Here is a 23,815-nt window from a genome sequence, read left to right as displayed (position 1 = left end):
ATATTCATGAAATGTGGGGTAGTTAGTGACCGTGTCGAAAATCGCACCATTCTCCCATTATCTGCTCAATTCAGACCCTTGTCTAGACAGATAAAAATCTACTTGGGAACTGAACGTGGAAATGATTTATTTCAGGATTTCCCTGTTTTTGAATATGGATATTTTTGATAAAAAGACTCCACTTTCTTTTTGATTAACCACTTGATTCGTTTCGATTGGAGCTTTGTTGGAATTAGATGGAAGCTTTGTTTCGATTGGCGGTACTCGTTTAATTATTAGATCTAAATTGATTACAAAATCTCAAGTTTTGCACATCTGATAAAAGTATTTTGACAAAAACCGCTTTGCTCACATTGATGCGTGTATTCTTGATGATTTGGTGCACTGAATATGTCTTCGGTTTTTTAGATTCTTGAAGACGTTTTTCTTTGCTTTTTTTAAAAAAAAATCAGTTGATAAAGCTGATTTACCGACAACATCAAACATAACAACAAATCGACAAAAACAAACACTATTCACTTTTACTGTTTTTGCTTTCCGCCGCTTTTATGAGGAATTTTTGCTTTTCATAAAAAAGGATTTTTTCAAACGACCGGAATGAAGACATCTCACACATGAAGGTATGTTTTTCACGTGGTGTAGTGTGGTCCGGCGGCCGCGCCTTTAAGCCAATTGATCTATGAATGAGGCATAAATTTACACCTGACCAAGATTATTTATTCTCCCTGTCTGAACAATAAGTAAATCCCTTGTTTTCGTTGAAGCTTAAGCCAAATAAAGGCGGTGAATTTGAGAGCAAAGCAGCGAATGAATCCACTCAGATATTCCGTTCCGTCACAATTCAATCGATTCTGTTGCCGCAAAATATTTTTTCCCTGAGATACATAAGAGTATCAGTTGGAAAAAATCTTCAAGCACAGAAAACATTTATGGAGTCAGTTATAAAAATTAGGCCTGAACTGATATAATTGCTCCCTCGGTTAATTTCTGTAAGTGAGAAGACATTTGACACACACATGCGTCCAATTTCCGCCAATTTGTGCTTACAATGAGATAACTCTTCCACATCATGAAGAAAAACAATTGTTTCGGCATGTTGCTAAATTATGCATATAGCTTCATCGTTTAGATTCACAAGAAGGAACTACATATACTCTTCATTCATACTTGTTCCAAACATCCATGCAAGTTACTTTTCTCCAGCTAAATGAAGACTTATTCGATCTGAACTACAGCCTTTTCATTTGTGTACTTGAAAATGTTCATTAGTTATTCGGAGCCTGGAAGTATAGACTTTGGACAGACAATTATTGGGTTTAACCTATCCCTGGTAAAGGATTAACCCCGGTTAACTGTTACGTAAGTGTGGGGAATAATACCACACTAAACACATGGTACAATGTTCATCTCACCACAAATCTTGCCTGTCATATTTTGTGATTGAATCCCCTACCTGAAAATATAACAAAAGCGTCACTTCTCCCTGGGCTACACAGGAATAGAAAAATTCCAAATTGATTTTAGAAGACAATTGAATAACGAGATTCCCTCAGTTGGTTTATTATTACGAACTTACCAGGTAGAAGTCTCCGTTATACCCAGGTAAAAACAAAAGCTTAATTTTTTTAAATTTGACACGGTTAATGCAATTTATAAATGTCCATTTTCATTTTAAATTTTGTTCAGACGTTTTGATGAACAAAATTCAAAAACTAACAGGTAACCTAATATGAATAGTGCCTCATTTTTTTCAAATAAGTACAAATAGTTTATGTCAAATGAAGAATCCAATTATGTTAGCGCAAATGAGGCAAGTTAACAGCGTTTAAAAAAATTCAAAAAGGATCTAGAGAATTTCATTAGTTTATTTAAGTGCTGTATTTGCTTAGACATAGCATGTTTTGCTGCTCCTCTCATAATTGTTCTTGATGCAGATCAAAACTTTCTATCAATTGTACGTACCTGTGTTGTGAGACAATCATAGCCAAATAGGTTGCTTTTTTGAAGATCAGTTTCATAGTTGGTTAAAAGGTATCAAAATAGAGTTTTTAAAGCGTCTGAAGGTTTTTGACTATTTTGACATTTTGACATTTTAGTTTTAACACAGTGTCACAATTTGAACGCTTTTTTGCAACGACCCTCAAAAAAACGTGCGCAATGTTTTTTTAAATAGTTTGACAGCCCTAATAAAAGTTTCTACTGCAATCTGTTCGTGCCATTTTAGGGATCTTGATGCTGAAAAAACTCACTTTCCTCTCATTATTGCACTTTTTACATTACTAATTTGAAATACAAAGGCAACAAATTTTCTCTGGAAGTTGATTTTTTTATTAAAATTTTTTGTCTAAAACAAGGCATATACTGTAGTTCAAGCAATTTTAAACGCTTAGATTGAGAAACATATAAAATAAATGAAAAGTTTAAGACCTTCACTTTGATTATTGAGAAACTAAAATGCAATCTTACAATCAATCGTCTTTCTAGAAAAAGATGACTACTCATCACGGCAAAGCTTTGAACTTAGAGAAAATTCAAGTTCAGGGGAATTAATAAATGTCATTTAGCGTGTTCATAAGACCAAACAGCATGCTCAAAATGAGAACAATTTCAAAGGCGAAATGAAAAGTCGAAATGATAAAATTAGCACAAAAATTGCACGTTAATTATTTCAAACTGGATTGGTCAAATTGGCAGTTTTCAAATTGCTAAGTTGACATCTCAAGATTTGAAAATACATAAAAAATTTTGGCAAAAATATCATTAAAAAAGTCAAAGTTTGTCAGAACGAAAAAAATTGCCGAGCTCAACTACAATGTTCTTTTCTGGACAGTTGAGATGAAACCTTTTTCTCACATTCATTTTTTTTTCGCTTGAAACTGATGTTGAATAAAAAATTTATTACACAGGTTTCCAAAATTGAACTGATAAAGTTAATTTTTTTTGGCTCATTTACCAAACAAAAATGACAAAAATTTGTACTTGGTAGATTTTTTTTGAATTTGAACAATTTCTGAGTATCTTTACGGAATAATTGACGATTAATATATTTTGCCTTAATACAGTGAATTAGTATAGCTGGGAAATCAGCACAGTTTGAATGGGCAGCAGTTTAATTGGTTTGATTGATACGTACTAGATGCAGATACATAGCCTTGTTCTTATAGTAGTATTCAAATAAAATAATAAGCATTTGATCTAGAATATTGGTTTTCGGGTGAAAAAAAAACACTCAAATTGCCAAAATCCATTTCCAATGTTTATGACAAAAACACAAAGTGAAATTGCCTTCCTAAATATTTGGCAACCGCAGTGCAGCATGATCTCAGTCAATGTTTCTCTCGGCTATCGAATCGGTTGTACGAGGCGAAAAAAATAGTTTTTAACAAACAATTTTTTACCCCATACGGATATCAACTCCCTTAAATCACGTTTAAAAATTTATTTTACCTCCAATAATTTTCGCAAAACTCTGGAGGTTTGATAACTAGTCTTCGAACGATGTACATTTGTTTTTTGTCGGAGTTTTTTCAATCAATAATCTATTTTCATGTTTCATGGTTATTTTTAAAAAATTCTGAATATTGAATCCAATCAGTTATACACAAAAGATATCGAAGATTAGTTAGATATCAGTAATGCAGTTAGTTGCGATGGTTTACGCACAAGGAGAAGGACCAAAATATGAGCAAATCAGCTCTTGCCCGTCGTTATGCCTGTGGTTAAAAATTACTTTTTTTTGGCTAACTTTTTGGGCTATACGCGTTGAATTCTAATTGTCTTACTAAAATAGCTAAAAGTGACCATTCCCTTGAACTATATATTTGTATCACTTGTTACCGACACGTAAATGGGACATGAGTTCAAGTAGCACCACAGATGAGTTCAATGCTAATCCACAAATAATCGGGGAACTAATTTGTTAATTTTACTTTTTTCTAAAGTCTGAAGTTTACCTGGTCAGCTGAAATTATTTCGGAAGACTGGCTTCAAATGATTTCAAGAATACTTCAACATGTTTCAAAACAGAATGAGAGTGACTGTTTTAATAAGCCCAGAGCCTGAAAATTTTCGGGCCACGTTTTCTTGACAGTGAGATAACGTTTTAAAAGTTTGATTTGAGAAACGAATCATGACTGCAAAAACGATCATGCAAAAGTTCTTTGAAGTACCTAATTTTGCGTGAATTAACTTCCATGAAAAAATAATATTTTTTCGAGAGTGGCCAAGACTGTAGACTAATGTTAAGCGATGGTCAGACCTGGTCAAAACTAAAACATTTGTTCGATAGCAGATATGCAAACTTTTACCAGCAGATAACTGATCGTATTCTAAACATGTAGCAGACTGTTTTTCCTAGAACTTTGCCAAGTAATTATTTATAAATTTATTTACAAACATCCAATATCATAGACTATAAAACTCTTTGATTTTTCATCAGACAGATCAAAAACTTATGAAGCTAAATTGGTATCTCCCTGCCAAAATCTTCAGATACTGAGACAAATGCACTAGGAGATTTATAGAGACACTTTTATTGGGCAGCAATATTAAGTCAGCAGTTTGCGCAAATTTATCTGTCTCTGCCAATCTTATGTATTGTATCAGGTAACAGTTAGTTCTACACCTTGGTTTTGTCCGCTGAATTTTGTTCAAATTTTGCCAAACAAAATTCACCACAATTTCGGCGATCTTTTTGATCCGGTAAATTAAAATAACAAAACTCGGATAAATTCTAATTACCACTGAGACCAGTCTACAGTTCAGTTATAAATGAGCCTGTCATAAGTATCACTAGTCAGGGGCGGATTTAGGGGGATTCGACCCCTCAGAGATTCGATCCCCTGCCGACCCAAAGGGTCCCCCCTTTGGTACTTTTTAAGAAATCCAAGTTTTGGCCAACCGACTTTAAAAATTTTCTAGTGGCGTCTTTGGCGCCAATATATACCAATTTTGAGGGGGGAGCGCGCGCCGAAAAAAAAGCGATTTTAGGTCAACATTTTCCAAAAAGTGCTCAAAAACGCCTTTTTTGGAATTTTTTCAAAATTTTGCCTACGGCGCAGAAAATTTGGCCAAAACAGGGACTAAACCGTGCTGAGGGAGAGAGCTCAAAAAATCAATTCGGTCGACCTAAAAAAAAGATCGACATAATTTTCGAGCGTGAAAATCCTAGATCCGCCCCTGTCACTAGTCACAAGTCTAAACTGGTGTAGCCCCTGTTGAAATTAGCCTCCTGGGGGAGAATTAGGAGTGATTAAAATCTCTTCATACCATTGTAAATTCAATTCCATAGTTATCACTATATCCCTCCTCGGCTAAGGTGTTAAAATTTATAACCATACCTGTCGCCTTACTTTTTCGCCCCGAGGGGGTATTTATTAACAAACAAACTTAATAACTGTGTTGTACTTGTAAACAATATCTCACAAATCCCTTTATTACAACTTGGTTTGTAGTTATTACAAGTCAGTACAGACAGGATAAAAATCGGGATTCTTCAGTTTTCTAAGTCGCTGGAATTACTCCACTATTTTGGGAATAATCTTTGAAGCGACTTGGGTACTGAATTTTAAACACTTGTGGTTTACTGAAGTTAAGCCCCGTCCTTCATAAAAAGGGGTTCAATGTAACACAATTAGGTAAACATGAGAACAAGAGTTGAAGTAATACTCTCAACCAAGTGACTTGTAATAATTTTAACACTTTTATACAATTTACAGCGCCATTCCTTGCCGCCCGGTTTAGCGATCAGGCCCCCGAATTATTGCCCAAAAGTGGGCAAAGTGTAAAATTCAAACTCAAGGGGAGGGGTCACTGTAAAGGGACGTGAATTTGCCCAGCTAGATCCAGCTTGCCTGGCTTTCTTGATTTGCGCCAAAAAGACTGGCCCTTTAGTAAGCGTAGTTCCAATAAATTTTGGAGATATTATGAATTTGTAGCTTGTCCTACTGAACAAATCATATCTGAATTTTATTCACAAATACAAATGCCTCCGATTTGGAGTTGGTAGCCATAAGTTGTGTCCAATAAAAGTTTCTTGCTCAATAAATTAGCGACACCCGTTTTGTAAACCAAAAAAGGTGTTCCATCGCAAAATAAAATACCTTTTAAATTATGCGTTACAATAAAACTTGCCAGTGAAATCGTGTTTACATAACTTTCACTTATTTGAGATTTTAACTTAGTAACTCTTTGATTTTTTGATATAAAACTCATACTTGAAATTGAAATCTTTCAAAATATTGACATCACAAAACTTGACTGACTACCTGGTGTAAATTAATTAGCTCATATTTATTACAGGTTCTGAGGGGATTTTCATGCGGGAACAGTCAACTACAAAACAGTTCTGGGCTCCCTACGAACTCCTATTAGCAAATGTGGTGACATTTTTGTATAGTCTATTATTTCCCTAGTTGGTTATAAAAATATAGCAACAGTTTCTGGTTAATTACTTTGAAGCTGGAATTGGAAATGCGTAACTAGAAGACAACGATTCGAACGAAGCGAGACTGTTAGCAACAGAACACTCCGATGATTCACAGTTTATCATCCGGGACAGTTGCTTATCTTTCTTATCATCTATTAGATATAAAATAAAGACAGTTAACTTGCACCTATTATTATCATTACTCAGCTGAAGGTCATCGCCCAAATGCAGTTTTAACCGAATCGAACGATATCGTGAACAAACTATGCATTTATTCAATTCATTAATGGAAATGACGACATTTGAGTTTTGGTGCAGAACCTTGGTTTTGACTCTGGTCATTTTTCAAAGCACATTGTCAGGTTAGTTTATTCGTCACATTTTTAAAATCAGACGGAGGTGGGTTGGCAAAAAATATACTAAAACGCTTTTTGGGTTTTGCGCCCAAATTTAAGAACCTTTAGGGGTTCACGCCAAAAAGTGCAAAATTTAGTCAATGCATTTCAAAAATTGCCATAAAACGTATAAATCAATTTGATCGACGTTAAAAAATTTTTTTTAAATATTTGAATTTCTTAAAATCATGTTCGGCTTGAAAACGTCTTTGTTGAGCCCCGTTTTGCAAATATGCAGAAAATTTTGCACTTCACTTCTTCAGAACTGTTGCTTATGATATCAATTCAATTAATTCTTAATTCTTGAAAAAAGTTAAGCAAACACCGAATACCCCTGTTCTAAAATTTTCGAAAGAGTATCGCATTGCAATAAAAAAGCAACAATTCCGAAGAAGCAAAATTTCTAAAAATTTTTCCACTTGTTTCTTCAGAATTGGTGCTTCTCATTGTAGTGCGGTTGTTCTTAAATTTTTTTGACAAACATAAGGTGTGTTTTTGTTGCTTTTGAATCATCGTATCGTAATGTCGCTTTTTTACGCTGTTAATATTAAAGTCTGTTAGTTTTTCTGATTACCATTAATTTTTCTGATTACTAAGAGAATACTTTTGTAATAATCATACTAGCAATGGCCTCTAAAATGTTTTTGATGTACCTAAAGTCAGGTGAAAAAACTTTGCGCCATAATTATTTCCCATTCGACAATTGGTTGTTACTGAAAAGTGGCCGCAGTTCAATTATCTAAGAAGTAATTTTGAAATCGTTCTGTGTATTTTCTAATATATTTTTCGATAATTTTTTGACAGCATTGTTTGAGAAATTGCTGCACATGCAGAATAAATGTCTCAAAAAATGTCTCAAAAAATGTTTGTCTAAAAATTCTATTCACAATAGATTTCCTTTCACTACTTTTGAGCTTTAGTATTTTTGTTTTCATGTTGTTTGACAATTATGCTGGAGTTCTTAGAATACATTTTGCTTTAGCTCGCTAAAAAACTACCAATTTAACTATTGTTATAACGACCGTTTTTATGGAGAAAAAAGTTTTTTTTATGATGCAAGAGGAAAACATATAAAAGTATGAGGCATTTTACTTTTTGTTCAGACTTCTGTTACGAAAGTAACGGAATATTTGTACTCGGGGTAGACTTTTTTTCTTCAGACGAACTTCGACTTTTTAACTAGCCATTTTGACGGCATTTTTTATATCATTCAAAAGGTATTGTTGTCCTGAGTTTGAATTTAAAAATATATTTCACCGGTGATCATTTTTCGTAAAATTATTTGTGTTTTAAAAATGCCATTTTGGCCAAATTGGGACAAATAACGCGCGATATATTTCGCGCTGTTAACGCTTAAGCGCAGATTTAATCCGTCTTAGAAATTGTTCCAAATTGTTTGAATGAAGCTTATTTGCCATAATTGATATGTTCACTAGAAATCTAAAGTTAAAAAAAATCCTCTTTACTTTTTTTATTTAATTTTTTCATGTTATTACTGATCCCTAGACCTTAAAATGGAGTAAAAAAAATTCGGGGTACGAGCTGTCTTGTTTGTTTTTGTGCTCTCTCTCTCTCTCTCTCTCTCTCTCTCTCTCTGTCCCTGTAACTTTCTTTCTCTCTCTCTCTCTCTCTCTCTCTCTCTCTTTGGTGTCTGCAGTTTTCCAAAAAATGGGAAGGAACTATTGCTTAGAGTGTGTTTTCTCAACGCAAATGGACTACCTCAAAGACAGCTCGTCAGGGGGTTAAGTGTGGTATGATTTCATAACTACATTAGTCTTAATTTGGACTGCTAAGTAAATTAAACAATTTTCTCAGTTTCGAGAAAATGTGAGTTGAGTTGTTCTATTTTTCGACCAACTTTCGCTAAAATCACTTTGATTGGAATGATTCAATTGGTGACATCCTATTGAGTTCTGCTGTTTATACTCCTGCAGTTATTTTCCATCGTTTTTCCAGCCACAAACATTTAAGTTTGTCAGATAGGTTTTTCTTTAAGTGAACCAACTAGCACAAACTTGAGATAAAAACAAGAAAAAAGAAAAGAAACTATATTTTTTATGTTTTCTACTAAATTTTGTTTCTTTTAAAATTGATTTACTATATTGCCGTGGTAGAATTTTCCTTGTTTCTTTGTTTTGATTCAATTTCATGGTTCTGCGAATTAGTCTCCAATTTGACACTTCTGCAAATTAAAGATGGTATTCATAAAAAGTCGCGTTTTGAAAACACCTTGCAAAAAGATTATGTGTTTTGACCCTAATTGATTTTCCTTCTACAGCCGATTGAAAAAGTAAAGGCTGCATATCTGACTCGTACAGGGAAAAATATGACCAATTAATTTGTCTCAAACCAATTTCGCAGAAACTTTAAGCGCGGAAAACTTTGCCACGCTATTACCGCGTAACATAAGCAGCAGATTAAAATGTGTCAGAAATCTATGCAATTTGACTGGAAGCAAGCTAATTTATACAAATATTGATTTAGCTTATCGTTTTGGATATGACATTGTGTGGGGGAGAGGGTGTAGGTACATTTAGGAAAGAAACCATTATGTGCAGCATTTTTTCTTTTATTGCCAAATACTTAACTAATTACGTAAAAGCGCAGTCCGAACCATCAGAACTTTGTCTTAATGCGAGATATTTCAATCGTGATTTCCATTTTTTCAAAATGCAACAAATTGTCTCAGTGTCAAAAAAAATGGTCTGAATTTATGGCTGACTTTTAAATTAAATTGCTGACCTTTAAATTAAACTTACTTGTAGTCCAAAATTAACGTGAAATCAGCTATGATTTACTGCTTATTCGTGGCATATTTCATCAAATCCAATTCCTCGTTTTTTAAAAAAAAATAACGAAATGTTTAAACAAATTGGTTTTTGAATGTTTCTTCGATTGGTGTAGTAGGAAACGGCTGGGTTCTTTCTAGAATCCAAATTTGAATTGAACGGCTTCAAATGCTTCTTCATTTGTACTCCTCGGACACTTTCTTGGGTAGTTAAAAAATTAGTCAGACCAAACAAAAAATTAATTTTCCCGATTTATCTTTTCATTTCCGTAAATGGTGAAATTACAAATCGCATGTGAAGCTGTTTTCCTCTACTCTCTCGGACCTTTCAAAGCGAGTTCAGTTTGTGGTCAGTAGCATTTTTTGAAAAAACAGCTGTAAACAAAAGAACAAACCAGACGCTGTTCAGTCGGCCCCCACGAGATTCTAATTCTTCCTCTGTACCCCTCCCCACCCTCACAATGCCTACTCTCCCATCATAAACTTCAGTCAAATCATTCCTGGCTGGCTAGAGGCTGTTTGTGATAACAACGCAAAGTTTATTTAGTCTGATTATTGTGGTCTCGATTAGTATTTGACAGTGCAGACTCGTAATTAGGCCTAAAAGGGTAAACTGAAGTCGCTCGGAAACCTTCTTCGAAAATATTATTATTTTTGCTTGCGTTATACTTGGTCACGAAATTCGTCTAAATCAAGTGTCGGCTAAACTGATTTGAAGAATGTGGTCATTCAATGAGCGTTATGGGCGATTGAGCGGCCGGAGGCTCTTGGACATATTCACACCAAACACACTTCACGTTTCACCACACTCCCCACACTCCTCGCCAAGAGACTATTTATGTTGTCTCTAATCGACCACATAACTAGTAGTAGCTTCTCCGGTGGTTCCACACTTCAGTCCATTATTTCTCATACGACACATCCTTTTTTGCTCAGGGGCTATTGCTATTTTTAGTCCTTGCAATAAGATAAAAAAAAAGAAATAATCCATGTTCACCATTTAATTGGTGCCAATAAGCGATGTTAAAAACAATAGCTTTCCAAAAACGCTCTAACCAAATTACTGACAATATCGAAAACCTTGAGCTTCCTAATCAGCCATAACATAGCGAGTGCGCTTTAGGCTTGTGAAAATTTCGAACCAGTTCGTTTTGCTAGAACCAGTATCCAAAATAAGCAGTTTAAGGTTAATTTAAATCCACCAGATTTGTTGAGCGAATATAATATTGCAGCAAAATTGCCTCAAGTCTACACAAAGTTGCTAAAAATTTCAGCTGATTTGATATGATTAAGTTTTTTTTTGCAAAATTTGGATCCAATATACTCCTAAAATTGGGTCATTTTTGGCTTTTTCAATCAATCGAGATTTACCCCTATCTATTCGGTCAAAGCCAATCCTCTTTTCCCCACCAAGGTTAAACCAGGTTAGAATTTTAAAAGAATTGCGCAGTCATTAGTGATGATGACGTTTTTGAGAGTTGACGAACTTAGTTCAGACTCTTAAATCGTCGCTTTTTTTTGTTTTTCTTTTCAGGAAAGAAATCTGTTCGGGCTTAAAATTTATCTTTAAATTTTTTCAGGCTCAAACTTACGTTTTCGCGAATTGACTTTTGATTTCCTTTTAAGTTCAGTTCATTTCCTTTGGTAAAAAGAAGACAAACTCCACTATCACATAGCAAAAGAGTAAGGATCACCAAAAACGTGATCGAATTCTAGATTCGAAAAAAAAAGAATTTAAATTTAGGATTTCCCAGCGGAATAAAAACCTTTACCAAATAATCCAGTGTTCTCAAATTAGGTTAACTTTATCAAACAAAATGCTATGATAATTAGTTCTTGAAATTCTAAGAAATTTAAGGCCATTTATTTTTCATTTTATAAATCCTAAGTTGAAAGTAAATCCAAATTTGCTTTCTTGCGTTCATTGACTCTTTTCCAACTGTCTGTTGGCTATGTTTTGACTATCAAACAAAAATATACTTATTTACACAAAAATTAAAAGATAATCACTTTTTTATTTTATTGGGCTAAATATGAGGCTCAGCATTGGGGTGAAATTTTGTTTTCAGTTTCTATAAAAGTAATTGCATCATATCAATTCTCGTGAAGTTTTGAGCAACTTTTTGTTTCTAGTCGATCACTTTTTGTGTAATGCCGAAACGATGTAGGAAATCGCGTTGAAAGTGTCCATTTTTATTCCTTCCCCCAATTGCTTAAATCAGGCTTGCAAAATGAACTCAAATCATCATAAAGTGTCACCGGCAAAACTATCGTGAAGAGCTAATGTTTTATTCAAAGCTGCTTTGAGAAAAAAATCAAAGTTAGGTTTCTCATTCTTTCGGAAAGTTTGAACGCAAAAGCTTTGAATTAATAAATTTCAGCAAAAATATTATTGAATATCGTTAGATAGTAGTATGACTCTCTAGTTTGTAGTATTATGGTAAAAGACGTTATGAGCTTCTGAAAAAAAATCTAAGAAAATTGGCTATTCATTGGTTTTTTGAATGACAGTTTTTTGAAAGACGCTAAAGCAGCGTTGAAATGTTTTCTGAAATCTATCCAAATAATCAAATTTAATTGAGACACGCTAACAGTTCTAGCTAATTCCTCATTTGAGCAATATAAATTGGTTAATAATAAATAGTAGAAGCCAATGTTGAATTTTGGCGAAGAGTATCTGAATTTTTGTGGTAAACGCTTTTTTCTTGAAAAAAAATAATGAAGTTGACCAATCATTAATTGCATCTTCGTTTGCGCAAGTCTTCACTTTGACAACTGCCCCTTTAGTTCGACCTTTTAGTTTCAGAAGGTACCACTCCAGTGTTTGTGATCCAACCACAGAATGTGAGTGCACTAGAAGGATCCAGAGTGTCCCTGGAATGCCGAGCAGATGCACAACCCATACCCACCCTCGTCTGGTTCAGAAACGAGCAGAGAAGTACGAACACCGGATTCTATAATCACGGTTTTCGCTCTAAACGTTGATTGTTTTGAACCAAAGATATTGAGTCACCAAATTAGTCCAGTTGAATAATAACACAATACTCCGAATGTATTGTGTAGCCTCATACTCATAAAAACTGTTTGAAGAGTACAAACGTTTGCAATGATCTATTCCACCATTTTTTGTGTTGTCAATCCTATTGAAGAAAAGCAATTGAGCATTTCTGCGTTTCTTTCAGTTATGGTCAGGAGAAAAATATACTTTTGTACTTTCAGTTGTTTTCCCGTCTGTGTTCTACCGACTGGACTTGGTGGACGATGCCCCCAACTGGCAGACCCTTGTGATTCCCAGGGTGGGAGGGGGAGCAGCGGAGGAGACGGTAGAGGAGTTCTTCTGCATCGCCAGTAACAAACACGGCAGCCACAGGTCACAAGTGGCACATGTCTCACTCAGCGGTTAGTTCAACTCATATTCTGCTTAATTAGAACTTCCATCAAATTAGTTTTTTAAGGATTCAGACATGCTCAAAATACAATTGAGCAAATTCATACTTTTTTCCTTAGTTTTTGGGTCGCAAAACTTAAAATTGTCTGCTGCTGCTGCTTTAGGCCACAAAATGATATGAAAATAACTATTGTTTTATGATTAGTTTTTTTCCATGTCCTTATTTGAGCATCATAATTCTTTTGCTTAGGACCTGTCAAAAACTTCCGTTCGTCTTTGCAAAACCAAGCAATACCTCTCGGAGGACACACCCGGTTGCATTGCACTTCACCGGACGACGGTGACCTGGACACCCGAAGAAACTGGTTCAAAGACAGCCGACCGATGAACTTCGGGAAAGATCCCAGACTCAAGGTTCTCAACGACGGAGCGCTTCTGATCTCCGACATTGAGGAATCGGACGCCGGTTCGTATAAATGTGTCGTAAATAGTGGTGTCGGTCAATACGTCAATGGTCCCGCGCAAATCACAGTAGGTGAGTCACCGGAAATAGTGCTGGACCCGCCGAGTGGGTTTAACTTAGACCGAGGATCAAGTCTGGAAGTGTTTTGTCTGGGTAATGGGAGACCAGAACCAAAAGTGTGGTGGCAGAGGAAGAATGAGGAGAGGGTTCTGATTGGGTCCAAAGACAGACATGCTCTTCTGAAGATAGACAATGCTGACAAGAGTGACAATGGGAAGTACATCTGCTATGCCAACAACACTGTCGGCCAAGCTACAATCGAAATAGAGATAGTCGTATCAGGTAAACTGCACTTTCAAATCCAAAACGATTAAGCCATATTTCCTTTTCAACTCTTTTTTCAACTCACTGACCTCTCCACGGTAGATAGTTCTGGCAAAAGAAAACTTCAATTCAATGCTGAAAAAATCGACTTAATAGCAGAAATTGCGGAATTGATAAGGAATAAAATGCAATGAATAACGATATCTTACCGAATACTTAACAAGACTGCTCGTATCATGGCGAAGCCCTGAATGTTCCGACTGCCTTTTAAGGTTTATGGAGCAGTAATAACATGAAAACATTGAATAAAACAAAATGAAATTTTTTTCTGAAATTTGAACTTTTTTATGAAAATCATCCCCCCACACGCCATATAAAACACAAAAGAATAGATTTTGCTGCTAGTAACAATCAATTAAGCTTATTTCAACCAATTTGGAACGATTTCTAGAACGGATTAAATCTCCGCAGACGCGTTAATAGCGCGAAATTTATCGCGCGTTAATTGTCCCAAATTGGCCAAAATGCCAATCTTTAAACCCCCATAACGTTTGGAAAAATGATCACAGGTAAAGTATCTTTTCAAATTTAAGCTCAGGACAACAACACCTTTCGATCGATATAAAAAAAATTCCGTCAAAAATGGCAAACTAAAAAGTCGAAATTTGTTTCAAGAAAAAAAACCCACCCCGAGCACAAATATTCGGTTACTTTCGTATCGAAAGTCGGAACAATAATAACAAGGATAGCCGGTTACTGTGCAAGTAGCACAGAATGTTCCCATCATAGTCTTAAAAAATACAACGAAGTTTTTTCAAATGTTTGTCATTTTTTCCGGCGTAGTGTGATGAAAGGAGCTGAACTATAAACTGAGGATTAGCTATATTCGACAGTCATGCCAAAATAAGCAAATTGAAGAACATTTTTTGTAGAAAAATTAGAAAAACAAAAAAATCAAAAAATTGTTTGCATTGTTTTGAATTTTTGAAAATTTTGGTTATAAAAAATCGCTAAAGTATTCAAAGTAAACTAACGTTACCCAAGTAAAGCTACATTTTTACGTTTTCAATTAAGCTTTTGTAAGCTTTCAAGGAATTAAAATAAGGCTGCTCGCTCGCTTTATTCGCTCGAAATAAAACAAAAAACCAAAAATTTCAAACCGGTTTTTCTCAACACTGGGAAAATTTATTTGAAAGTTTTTTTATGTGCTTGGAATCACGACTGTAAGGGTTTTAATATGATATATCACTCAACCCAGTCCAATCATTGTGGTAGGTGATTTTGTCTTTTCTCTTTTCCCTTTATTCCAGAGTGAGTCAATTTGATGTTCGATGCTTTTTTGCGACACAAAGTCGTTGTCGTTCTAAAACTTTGACGTGGTACCATTATAGCAGCCGAAATCGGCCAGGCTGTGGCCGAATAATTAATATCTGGATTGTTTAGAGCCCCCTAGATTCATCATTGAGCCACCTGCCTCTGAAGAGTTGTCAGTGAATGAGTCAGTGAGGATCCCGTGCAAGATGGAGGGCAGTCCAACCGTGAATGTCTTCTGGGAGGCAAGCATCATTTTTGAGAATTTTCAGTTTTCTGAAAGCTCAAATGCTTTTAGTTTTAGGAGCTGCAATAACATGTATTCGAGATAACCGCTGCCTGGAAATATAAAGATCCTATTAATTTATATGGATCAAATGCTCCGTTCTTGGATCCTTTCCTGTCAATTGAAAATTGAAAAGTGTCAAATTTGGCAATTAATTTTCTGATATATGTAATAAATCTAGAAAACGTTTATTTTGTTCTGAAATTGATTTGTAGAAGGATTAATTGGCATAAATAGTCTGTTATTTAAAGGGGGGTTGCGTGGTTGTTTGCAGGACAACGAGGGCAGTATCATCTTCATGGACCAGGAGGCAGGGAACAGGAGAGTGGATGCAGACGGTACTCTTCACATCTCCCACTTCCAACCCAACAACATGGGCAAGTACAAGTGTGTTGGCAATAATGGACACGGACAACTCACAGCCACTGTGCAGGTCACTGTAAAAAGTGAGTAATTACTTTCCTTTACAGTCAGTCACTACTTTCAGTAGAAAAAATAAATTCATTTCTCTGCTGTTAAAACCATTCAGCTACAAACGACTGGAAAAAATTGCACGAAGAGTTTAATTAACTATTTTTTTAAAAATAATTCTGACTATCAATGTTTATCGTCCAATCAGACAAGTTGACGAAGGTTTACAGCATTTGATCAAAACGAGAGCGACTTGATATCTGGACTGAATCAAAACGTTTGTTATAGGAAATTTTAATCATTGATGCTCAGAGTTCTCCTATGATAATGAACCATTGCATAATTTCAGAGATGCCCAACTTCCCACCGATTTTCAAAGTGTGTCCCACGAATGCGAATTTAACCTCCAGCCAGCTCAGCTACTGGGAGTCCATTTGTTCACTCGTGCAGCAGCCCAAACACCAAGACTCAGAGGTGAAATTTGATTGGCTACGAGACGGAAAGCTGCTTCCGCCCACTGACATGCGCTTTCTCGTGTCCAATAACAAAACGAGCAGCCAACTGCGCATCTTTCGGTTCAAGAAGACGGGCGAGGATGATGGGGTCTATACTTGTCGTGCGACAACTGAATATGGACATGCCGAATGCAGTGCCACCATCAAGTACTCGCCTCTCAGTTAGTATAACTGTACACTTTCGATCAAAACTTTGCGATAATTCAATTAATATTTAAATGCTTTAATGTAAAGCTTCTTAAAACTTACGTTAAAATTTTTTTCCTGTGTATTTGAACATACCAAAATCACCACATGACTAACACAACAGCCGGTTCTGTAAAGTTTCTATTTGTAACTCAAAGTCTCTGATCTCTGGTTAAAGTAAATTTTCAGACCGCTACAGTCCCCCTGTTGCGCGTGTGCCTGGGGAGCCGTCAGCCCCCCTCGGGATAGTGATAAACAGCAGTGCCATCTTATTGGAGTGGAACAGACCCCCTCCCTCCCCAAATGAAATCATCGTCTCACAGCCCCCCATCTACAGGATAGAATACTATCAGTGAGTAGAATCATCATTGGCAACTGCCAAATGATACAATTGTTACCATCATTTACCATTTATCACCAAAAACGCAGCTAATAAAAAAAGGATCCAACCGTTTTTAGCAGCGGTTCTCCGTTCAAAGCTGAAAAATATGTTGGACCATTGGATATGTTGGATAAATGATCTAAGCCTGACAACCATAAATTAGCAGTGATTTATGAATAATAGCTTAGACTTCTTGCTGTTCGAGAATTTAGACACAGTAAGAAATTTAGATGCAAGTTCATCTTGAAATCCAACTTCATATTTCACCAAGTGAAGCATTAGTGACATTACTGAGAGTCTTACTTGGATGTGACCCTTAGCAATATTGAGCTAGGAACAATATCTCAAAGTTAAAAAGAATGATAAGCTCTACAGAACAACTTAAGATAATTAAAGTTAAATCAACCCTCTCATGTTTGTTTTTGTTTATGCAGTGATGAGCTTGACTCGTGGAAGGTGGTGGAGACTGACTCTCCTTCTACCAGGGCCATTCTGGCAGACCTCTCCTCCAACAGGAAGTATTTCTTCCTTGTCAGGGCACAGAACAGATTCGGAGTGGGCACACCCAGCAAGATATCTGAGGGACTGTTCCTCGCTCGTAAGCAATCACAATTTGTACAAGAAATAAGGTTTCCTCAAACAGAGTTTTGTAAGGGGAGTCTAAAATCATTCCACGAGTAAAAATGACAATGCAAGGTGAAAATCCGAAGAAAACATCGAAGCGCATGTTCAAAGTTAAGGCAACCATTCAATTGCAATACGAGAGTAACCGGTTGCTGTGCGGGTGTGGAGACAATGCTCCGACCACACTTGTAACAATTAAATAAATCAGAACCCTGTGCAAAAGTTTTTGCGCACTTAATAAAAAATCTCTTCAAGAAAAAACCGAAAGGTATATTGATTTTTTTTTACAATTTGTTTTCTTATATTCAAGTTGTATTTTTACATGTAAGGGAAAAAGTCCAAATGATTTAAAGCTGCAGAATTAGTTTAAAAATATATATTCGTAAAAGCTGTTTTTTCGGAAAAGCTGTTTCGGAAAAGCTGTTTTTGAGCACTTTTTGGAAAACTTTGACCAAAAAAATTCAGCACACTCGCCTTCAAAGTTTGTATATATTGACGCCGAAGGCGTCTTCAGAAAATTTTTGCGTTGTTCGGTCTGAAATTGATGTCATAACATAATACCAAGGGGGACCCTTTGGTTGGTGAGAGGTTCAAACCCGTGAGAAAGACAAAATAATGACAAATGACAAAATAAATGATTCACACAGAAGCGAAGCTGAGCTTCGCACCACTTGTGATACAAAAGAAGAAAGTCGCTAAGTAAAAAAAATCGGAAAATATAGAAACAAAAAACGTGCCAAGACAATAAGATGTAAAGTTAGCTAGGAAAAAAATTTACCAAGCGGTAACAAAGCCGAAAATACCTTAGCAAAAACCCTTTAAGCTGGAAAAAATTGACCCAGGCGTATAAAACTTTAATATGTTCCCCTCACCCTCAATAGACACACACACACTTTTTAGAAAATTAAAATCATATGAGACCACTAAGCATAAGGACGAAACCTATTCAGCCAAAAAAATAAGAAAAACAAAAAGCCAAAAAAAAAACATTCAAAAAGATTAAGACTAATAAAAAGTTATTAAGTCCTCTTCACCCTCAAAAGCCACCCACTTACAGACAAAAGCTTTTTCGCTTCTCAGCCGACGCAATATGAGGCACAAAACCGATATAATATAGGGTGAAACTTATTAAGCCAGAAAAATATATAAAATAAGCTGCAGAAAATTCAAAAAAAATTGCTCATCGAACGAAGCAAAATGAGGCGACTAAGCCGATATAATATAAGCCGAAATCTATCAAGCCGGAAAAAAGGAAAAGAACAATAAAGAAAAAAATTTAACAAGTCGAGTTGGTAAAGTTACTAACTAAATAAAAAGATAATTTTGAACATGACACTAATTTAAAATGACAACAAGCACAAAATATTTTTAGCATGGTAAATTTGTAGCTAAGATTCTTCCAGAAAATGAGTCCAGATGAAAAGAGTCCTGTGTACAAAGTTATTTACGGGGAAAAAGTCAAGTACCCGGTTGCAATACCCTTGTTTATCGCAAGGGTAAACAAGATGCGTCAACTGAACTGAGCGTTTTTTACGTTGTTAACAACGAAAACTTTTGTCTTAAATTCGCCTTGTCGACTAAGTTTTTGGCACATTTTATCATATTTTGAAACTTTTCTAGACATCCCGCAGTCGGAGGCGGAGTTGGGTCAGCACCAGATGTACAACAACACAGCACTGGTGCAGAAACAGATTCTGTCTGCGGGGGTGGAACTACAAGAACCACTCCCACTCAACTCCACCGCAGTCAGACTGGCCTGGGATGTGGCCAGGAACACACAATACATCACGGTATGCGAATTAATGATTTCGGATGAAGGATGGCCGGTTGTTGTGCAAATTGCACAGAACATTGAACCAAAAAGTTTAAAGATGAAAAAGATTCCATTCAAATGTTTTTACAATCAGACAACGGTTTTGAAATTTTTAATGCGATTCGACATCAATATCAAAAAAAATTGCAAATGATATTTCATTTGAACCCCTAGCAGCTCTTTTTGCGCTAGTCAAAATTGAACGAAAAAAACTAATCCATAGTTTCTCCGGTCACTTTCAATGACGCGACCGGAAGAAAAAGGTGCATTCACACTGGCTCACCGATAGACACCAAGATTATACGCAGAGAGCGAATCAGAGCTTGGTACCAGTTTGATGCAGTAAAGATACATCATGGCAATGGCAATCTAGCCAACAGAAACAGGAGATAAAGCCGCTTAATCGGACAAATACTTTGCAAAGTGTCAAAAAACCAACTTTTTTTCAGAAGTTGAACTTTGTTTGTCTTGTTTATACCGAGAAAATACTTTCAAGGAGATTAATTGCCAGCTAGAATTAGCATTAAAACAGAAGAAACGAAGCCGATAATAGTTGGGCAGACATACGCGTCGAGTTTAAAAAGTTTTGAGTGTTTTTCGAAGATCACATACATGTAAAAGAAGCTCTTTTTTTTACCCTTTAAGAGGAAAATGAGGTAATTGAGCCGATTTTTTTCACACCGCAACCGTTCAGGTCGAATAAACTTTTTGAAGCGATTAAAAATGAAATTTTACAAAATCGGAGTTGCCAAAGTTCGGAATTGACGAAACCGGACAAAAGAGTTGACGAAATGATTCGGAGGTTTGCTCAAACAATTTGCTCACATAAAAAGTTCCAATTTGATAAATTTTACTAATCGCAAGCGTAAAAAATTCTAAATACAATGACGAAACTTCTAAATTTTCTGAATTTTATTTCAAGACTTTAAAAAAAGTTCTAGATAAAACGACTAAGGTTTACACAAGTGAAGTGTAGTTTAAAAATACATGGCAACTTTTTCCCAACCTAAGTCGCGAATTCTAGCTGTCTGCTTTTGGTGTCTTTTCTGCAGATCATGCAGCATTGGCAATTTAATTTCATATGCAGTAAAATTTTATAGCAGGCTCTGCTTTTTTTAAATTCGATTCAACCGAAAAAGCATTTAACACAGATGACGCCTTTTAATTCATTAACTGAACCAAAAAAAGCGTTTGCTTTTTACATTAACATAAAAAACAAGATTAGCACGTTGCTGGGCAAGTAGCACAGAATGTTCTGACGATATTGATGAAAAACTACGAAAAAAAAATTTAAAATTATTTCAGTTTTTTTTGTGCGTAGTGATATGAAGGGATCTGAATGAAAGACAAAAAGTTAGGCATTTCCGTTCTTCATAGTAAAATTAGGTATATTGAAAAATAAACTCCTTCAAAAATTTTAATTTCCAAAATGGCGCTAAAAATTTTTGAAAACTAATTTTGTAAAATTTTTTACGTCATGAGTGAGAAAAAACTATGGCTTATTTAATGCTAGCTTGCGACTATCTTTCTATCATAAGCCTGCTCGCTCAAAATTAGACGAAAAATCAAAAATCGCACCTGAGTTTGCGTGGAAATTAAAAACAAACAAAAAGAGAAACAATGATAGACGGTTGCTGTTATACTTGTAGTAGAATGTTCCGACCTTAGTCTTCAGAAAATACAAAGTTTTTTTTTTCAAATTATTGTCTTTTTATTTCTCGGTGTGGTTTGATAAAAAAGAGATGAACAAAAAAAAGTGGAGAGTAGCTATATTTGACATTCATAGTAAAATAAGCAAAATGAAAAACAATTTTTGTAGAAAAATTACAAGAAAACCAAAAAAATCAAAAAAAAATATCGACAAATTTTTGCAGTTTCTTGAATTTTTTGAACATTTTGATTCTGAAAAGTTGCTAAAATACTCTAAATAAACGGACGTTACTCAAGTAAAACTAAGTTTTTACGTTTTAAATTAACTATTGTAAGCTTTCAAGCAATTAAAAGAAGAATGCTTGCTCGCTTTATTCGCTCGAAATGAGATAAAAATTGAAGTTTTTTTAATGTGGTTTATTTTTGGTACATGATTTGCGTGGAAAACAAAAAGAACAAAATATAGCAGATCCGAATACAAAATTCTTCTCCATTTTCAATGGTCGGATCAAAAACTATAACACACCCGAACACAAAGTTCTTCCCCCTTTTTTAACGGTCGGAATGAAAATTCCATATCAGAAAATTTTCTTCATAATTTATTCTGTTTAGCGAGACTTTTGAACTCCACAATTTATACACAAAGGGCTTTTATATAATCCAGTTTATTACATGCAAATAAGATATTGTTTTTGCCTTTAGTTTATTACTCTCCAAATGATTACTGGCAACTTTTTTGTGCATTTAAATTTTTAAAGCTCCTTTTGCCGCTTTCTCGCTAACGTTTGCGAAGTTGCAAAATTTTCAAAAAACTTAATAAACTTTTTAGAAAGTTGTGGAAGAAACTATAAGCCAAATTAGAAATGTATCTTTGATCATAATTATTCATCATATAACGCTAATCAAAGAACTTGAAGGATTTCAATTTAATTTTAATCAGAGTTCTAGCTAGATTAAAGTTTTAATCTTGAGATTAAAATATAATACTAATGGGAAGCTTCAGTCATTTTACGAATCAAAATGAAGACCACTTCACTGGTTGAAATGGATTTCCAGGTGGACAAGTTGATTCATTTTCAGGGATTCTACATAATGTACAAGGAAAAAAGCAGTGCTTTCTCCAAGTCAATAGCCCACGTGGACAACAGCATAATCAGGGCATACGTGCTCGGAAACCTCAGACCATTCACAGAATATGAACTAAGTGTGCAGGCTTTCTTCACCATGCTTCATCATCATTCAGGTTCCTTTGATCTACTGACTTCAAAACCATCGAATTCAAGTTTTTTCTTTTGATTCTATATTTCATGATAATTTGATTGATTTATAATTTGCCAATCTTTTTATTCTACAACCCATGAATAATTTGACTAAAATGATGAACAAAACACTAGTCTTTTCCAGTCGGAAAAGAAACCCGAACTGTGTATGCAAGGACTCTTCCCGACTTGCCCTCGGAGTCGCCGACTCAAATCAAAACAGTGCTGAGTAAGAATCGGACGTCATTGCTGGTCACGTGGTCTCCGCCTCCGAAACAGTACTGGAATTCAGATTTTCTTACAGGTAGTTAATTATTGAATCTAGTTATTGTTTCAAATTAATCGTGATTTATTTTAAGAGAGCAATACACCGTTTAAAAAGATATTTTTAATAAGCCTAAATATGCAAAATGATGACTTATTGCAATTTTCCCCAATCTTCCCCAATGCAATTTTCCCCAATCTAATAATGAAAAACTATGTTTTATTTTTGTTTTGAATAATTTATGATACTTGACAAATTTTGTTCCATAACTTCTTTAGAAAGTCAAAGCAACAACTCAAACAAAGGATATTAATTGAATTTTAAAAAAACTTCATAAAAATAAGATTGGTATATTATAAGGTGCTTGTACAGTAACTGAGTACTCCCTTGTTAGTATTCGTGTGCTAAATGATTCATTTGCGTGTAGGCTACCAGATCTGGGTGTTCACGAGTGAGATGGAGACCATAAAGAACCACACAGTGGACAACCACACCAACTCGGTCACGTACCAGATGCTGCCCAAGATAGACGACCTCTGGTTCCAGATAGCCGCACTCAACCAGGTCCCTGGCCACGGACTCAAGAGCCCCATCGTCAAAGTCAACATTGGTAAACAATACCTCACTCTGTAACTCCTTAGAAAATTCAAAAACACATCAGCTCATTTATAACATGCATATTAATCGCAAAAAAATAGTTTTTCAACAAAAAAAATAAACTTTTTAAATATAGGTATCACCAGATTTGTTAGTTATTTCTATTCAACATTTGGTTTTGTGCGTATAAACAGATTTTGTACAATCATAGTGAATCACAGTAAATGAAAGTCGCATGTAAATAGATTGACGGATAGGATATCCTGCTGCAGAGTATTGAAAAGTGTGATTCAAGGATTCCAGATTTTGAAAAAAAAATTCATTGTTATCCTTTTAAGTTTTTTGACAATCTGAAAAATGGGGAAAAATTTTGTATTCGGGTGGGTTTTAGTTTTTTTTTCTTTCTTTTTTCTTTTCTTTTTGTTTTCCACGCAAAATCAGCTAGCACAAATATTTTCGGGAATGGGTCGAGAGATATATCATATTAAAACCCTTTCATTCGTGATTCGAAGGACCTTAAAAATTTCCATAAAAATGTCCCAGTATCGAGAAAAGCAAGGTTAAAATTTTTGATTTTTAGTCCAACTTCGTGCGAACAATGCGAGCGAGCAGGCTTACAATAGCTTATTTTTTTTTAAATTTAGGCCGTGAAAACTTAGTTTTACTCAAGTAAAGTTGTTTTCAGAGTTTTTTAGCGCCATTTGTAAATGGACTCCAAAAAAGTTCTGCAA

At 35.2% G+C, this 23,815-nt stretch overlaps 1 protein-coding gene across 1 annotated transcript in view; it reads left to right on the top strand.

The window, feature by feature from the left end:
* Positions 1 to 755: 755 nt before the first annotated feature.
* The window catches only part of LOC134854789 (protein sax-3-like), a 30,147-nt gene continuing 7,087 nt past the window's right edge, over positions 756 to 23,815 (top strand). The window contains exons 1-14 of the mRNA XM_063871147.1: positions 756 to 1,602; positions 6,301 to 6,789; positions 12,417 to 12,548; positions 12,830 to 13,009; positions 13,249 to 13,803; positions 15,229 to 15,341; positions 15,657 to 15,828; positions 16,143 to 16,469; positions 16,684 to 16,846; positions 17,311 to 17,474; positions 19,121 to 19,290; positions 22,044 to 22,206; positions 22,368 to 22,526; positions 22,915 to 23,097. Coding sequence (XP_063727217.1) covers positions 6,693 to 6,789; positions 12,417 to 12,548; positions 12,830 to 13,009; positions 13,249 to 13,803; positions 15,229 to 15,341; positions 15,657 to 15,828; positions 16,143 to 16,469; positions 16,684 to 16,846; positions 17,311 to 17,474; positions 19,121 to 19,290; positions 22,044 to 22,206; positions 22,368 to 22,526; positions 22,915 to 23,097 — 2,578 coding nt within the window. The 5' untranslated portion in view covers positions 756 to 1,602; positions 6,301 to 6,692. The remainder of the gene's footprint in view (positions 1,603 to 6,300; positions 6,790 to 12,416; positions 12,549 to 12,829; positions 13,010 to 13,248; positions 13,804 to 15,228; positions 15,342 to 15,656; positions 15,829 to 16,142; positions 16,470 to 16,683; positions 16,847 to 17,310; positions 17,475 to 19,120; positions 19,291 to 22,043; positions 22,207 to 22,367; positions 22,527 to 22,914; positions 23,098 to 23,815) is intronic.

This window comes from Symsagittifera roscoffensis, chromosome 9 (genome assembly GCF_963678635.1).
Source record: "Symsagittifera roscoffensis chromosome 9, txSymRosc1.1, whole genome shotgun sequence".
Lineage (NCBI taxonomy): Eukaryota > Metazoa > Xenacoelomorpha > Acoela > Convolutidae > Symsagittifera > Symsagittifera roscoffensis.
Note: the sequence above shows the minus strand (reverse complement) of the source record. Positions and strands in the feature narration are given on the sequence as shown.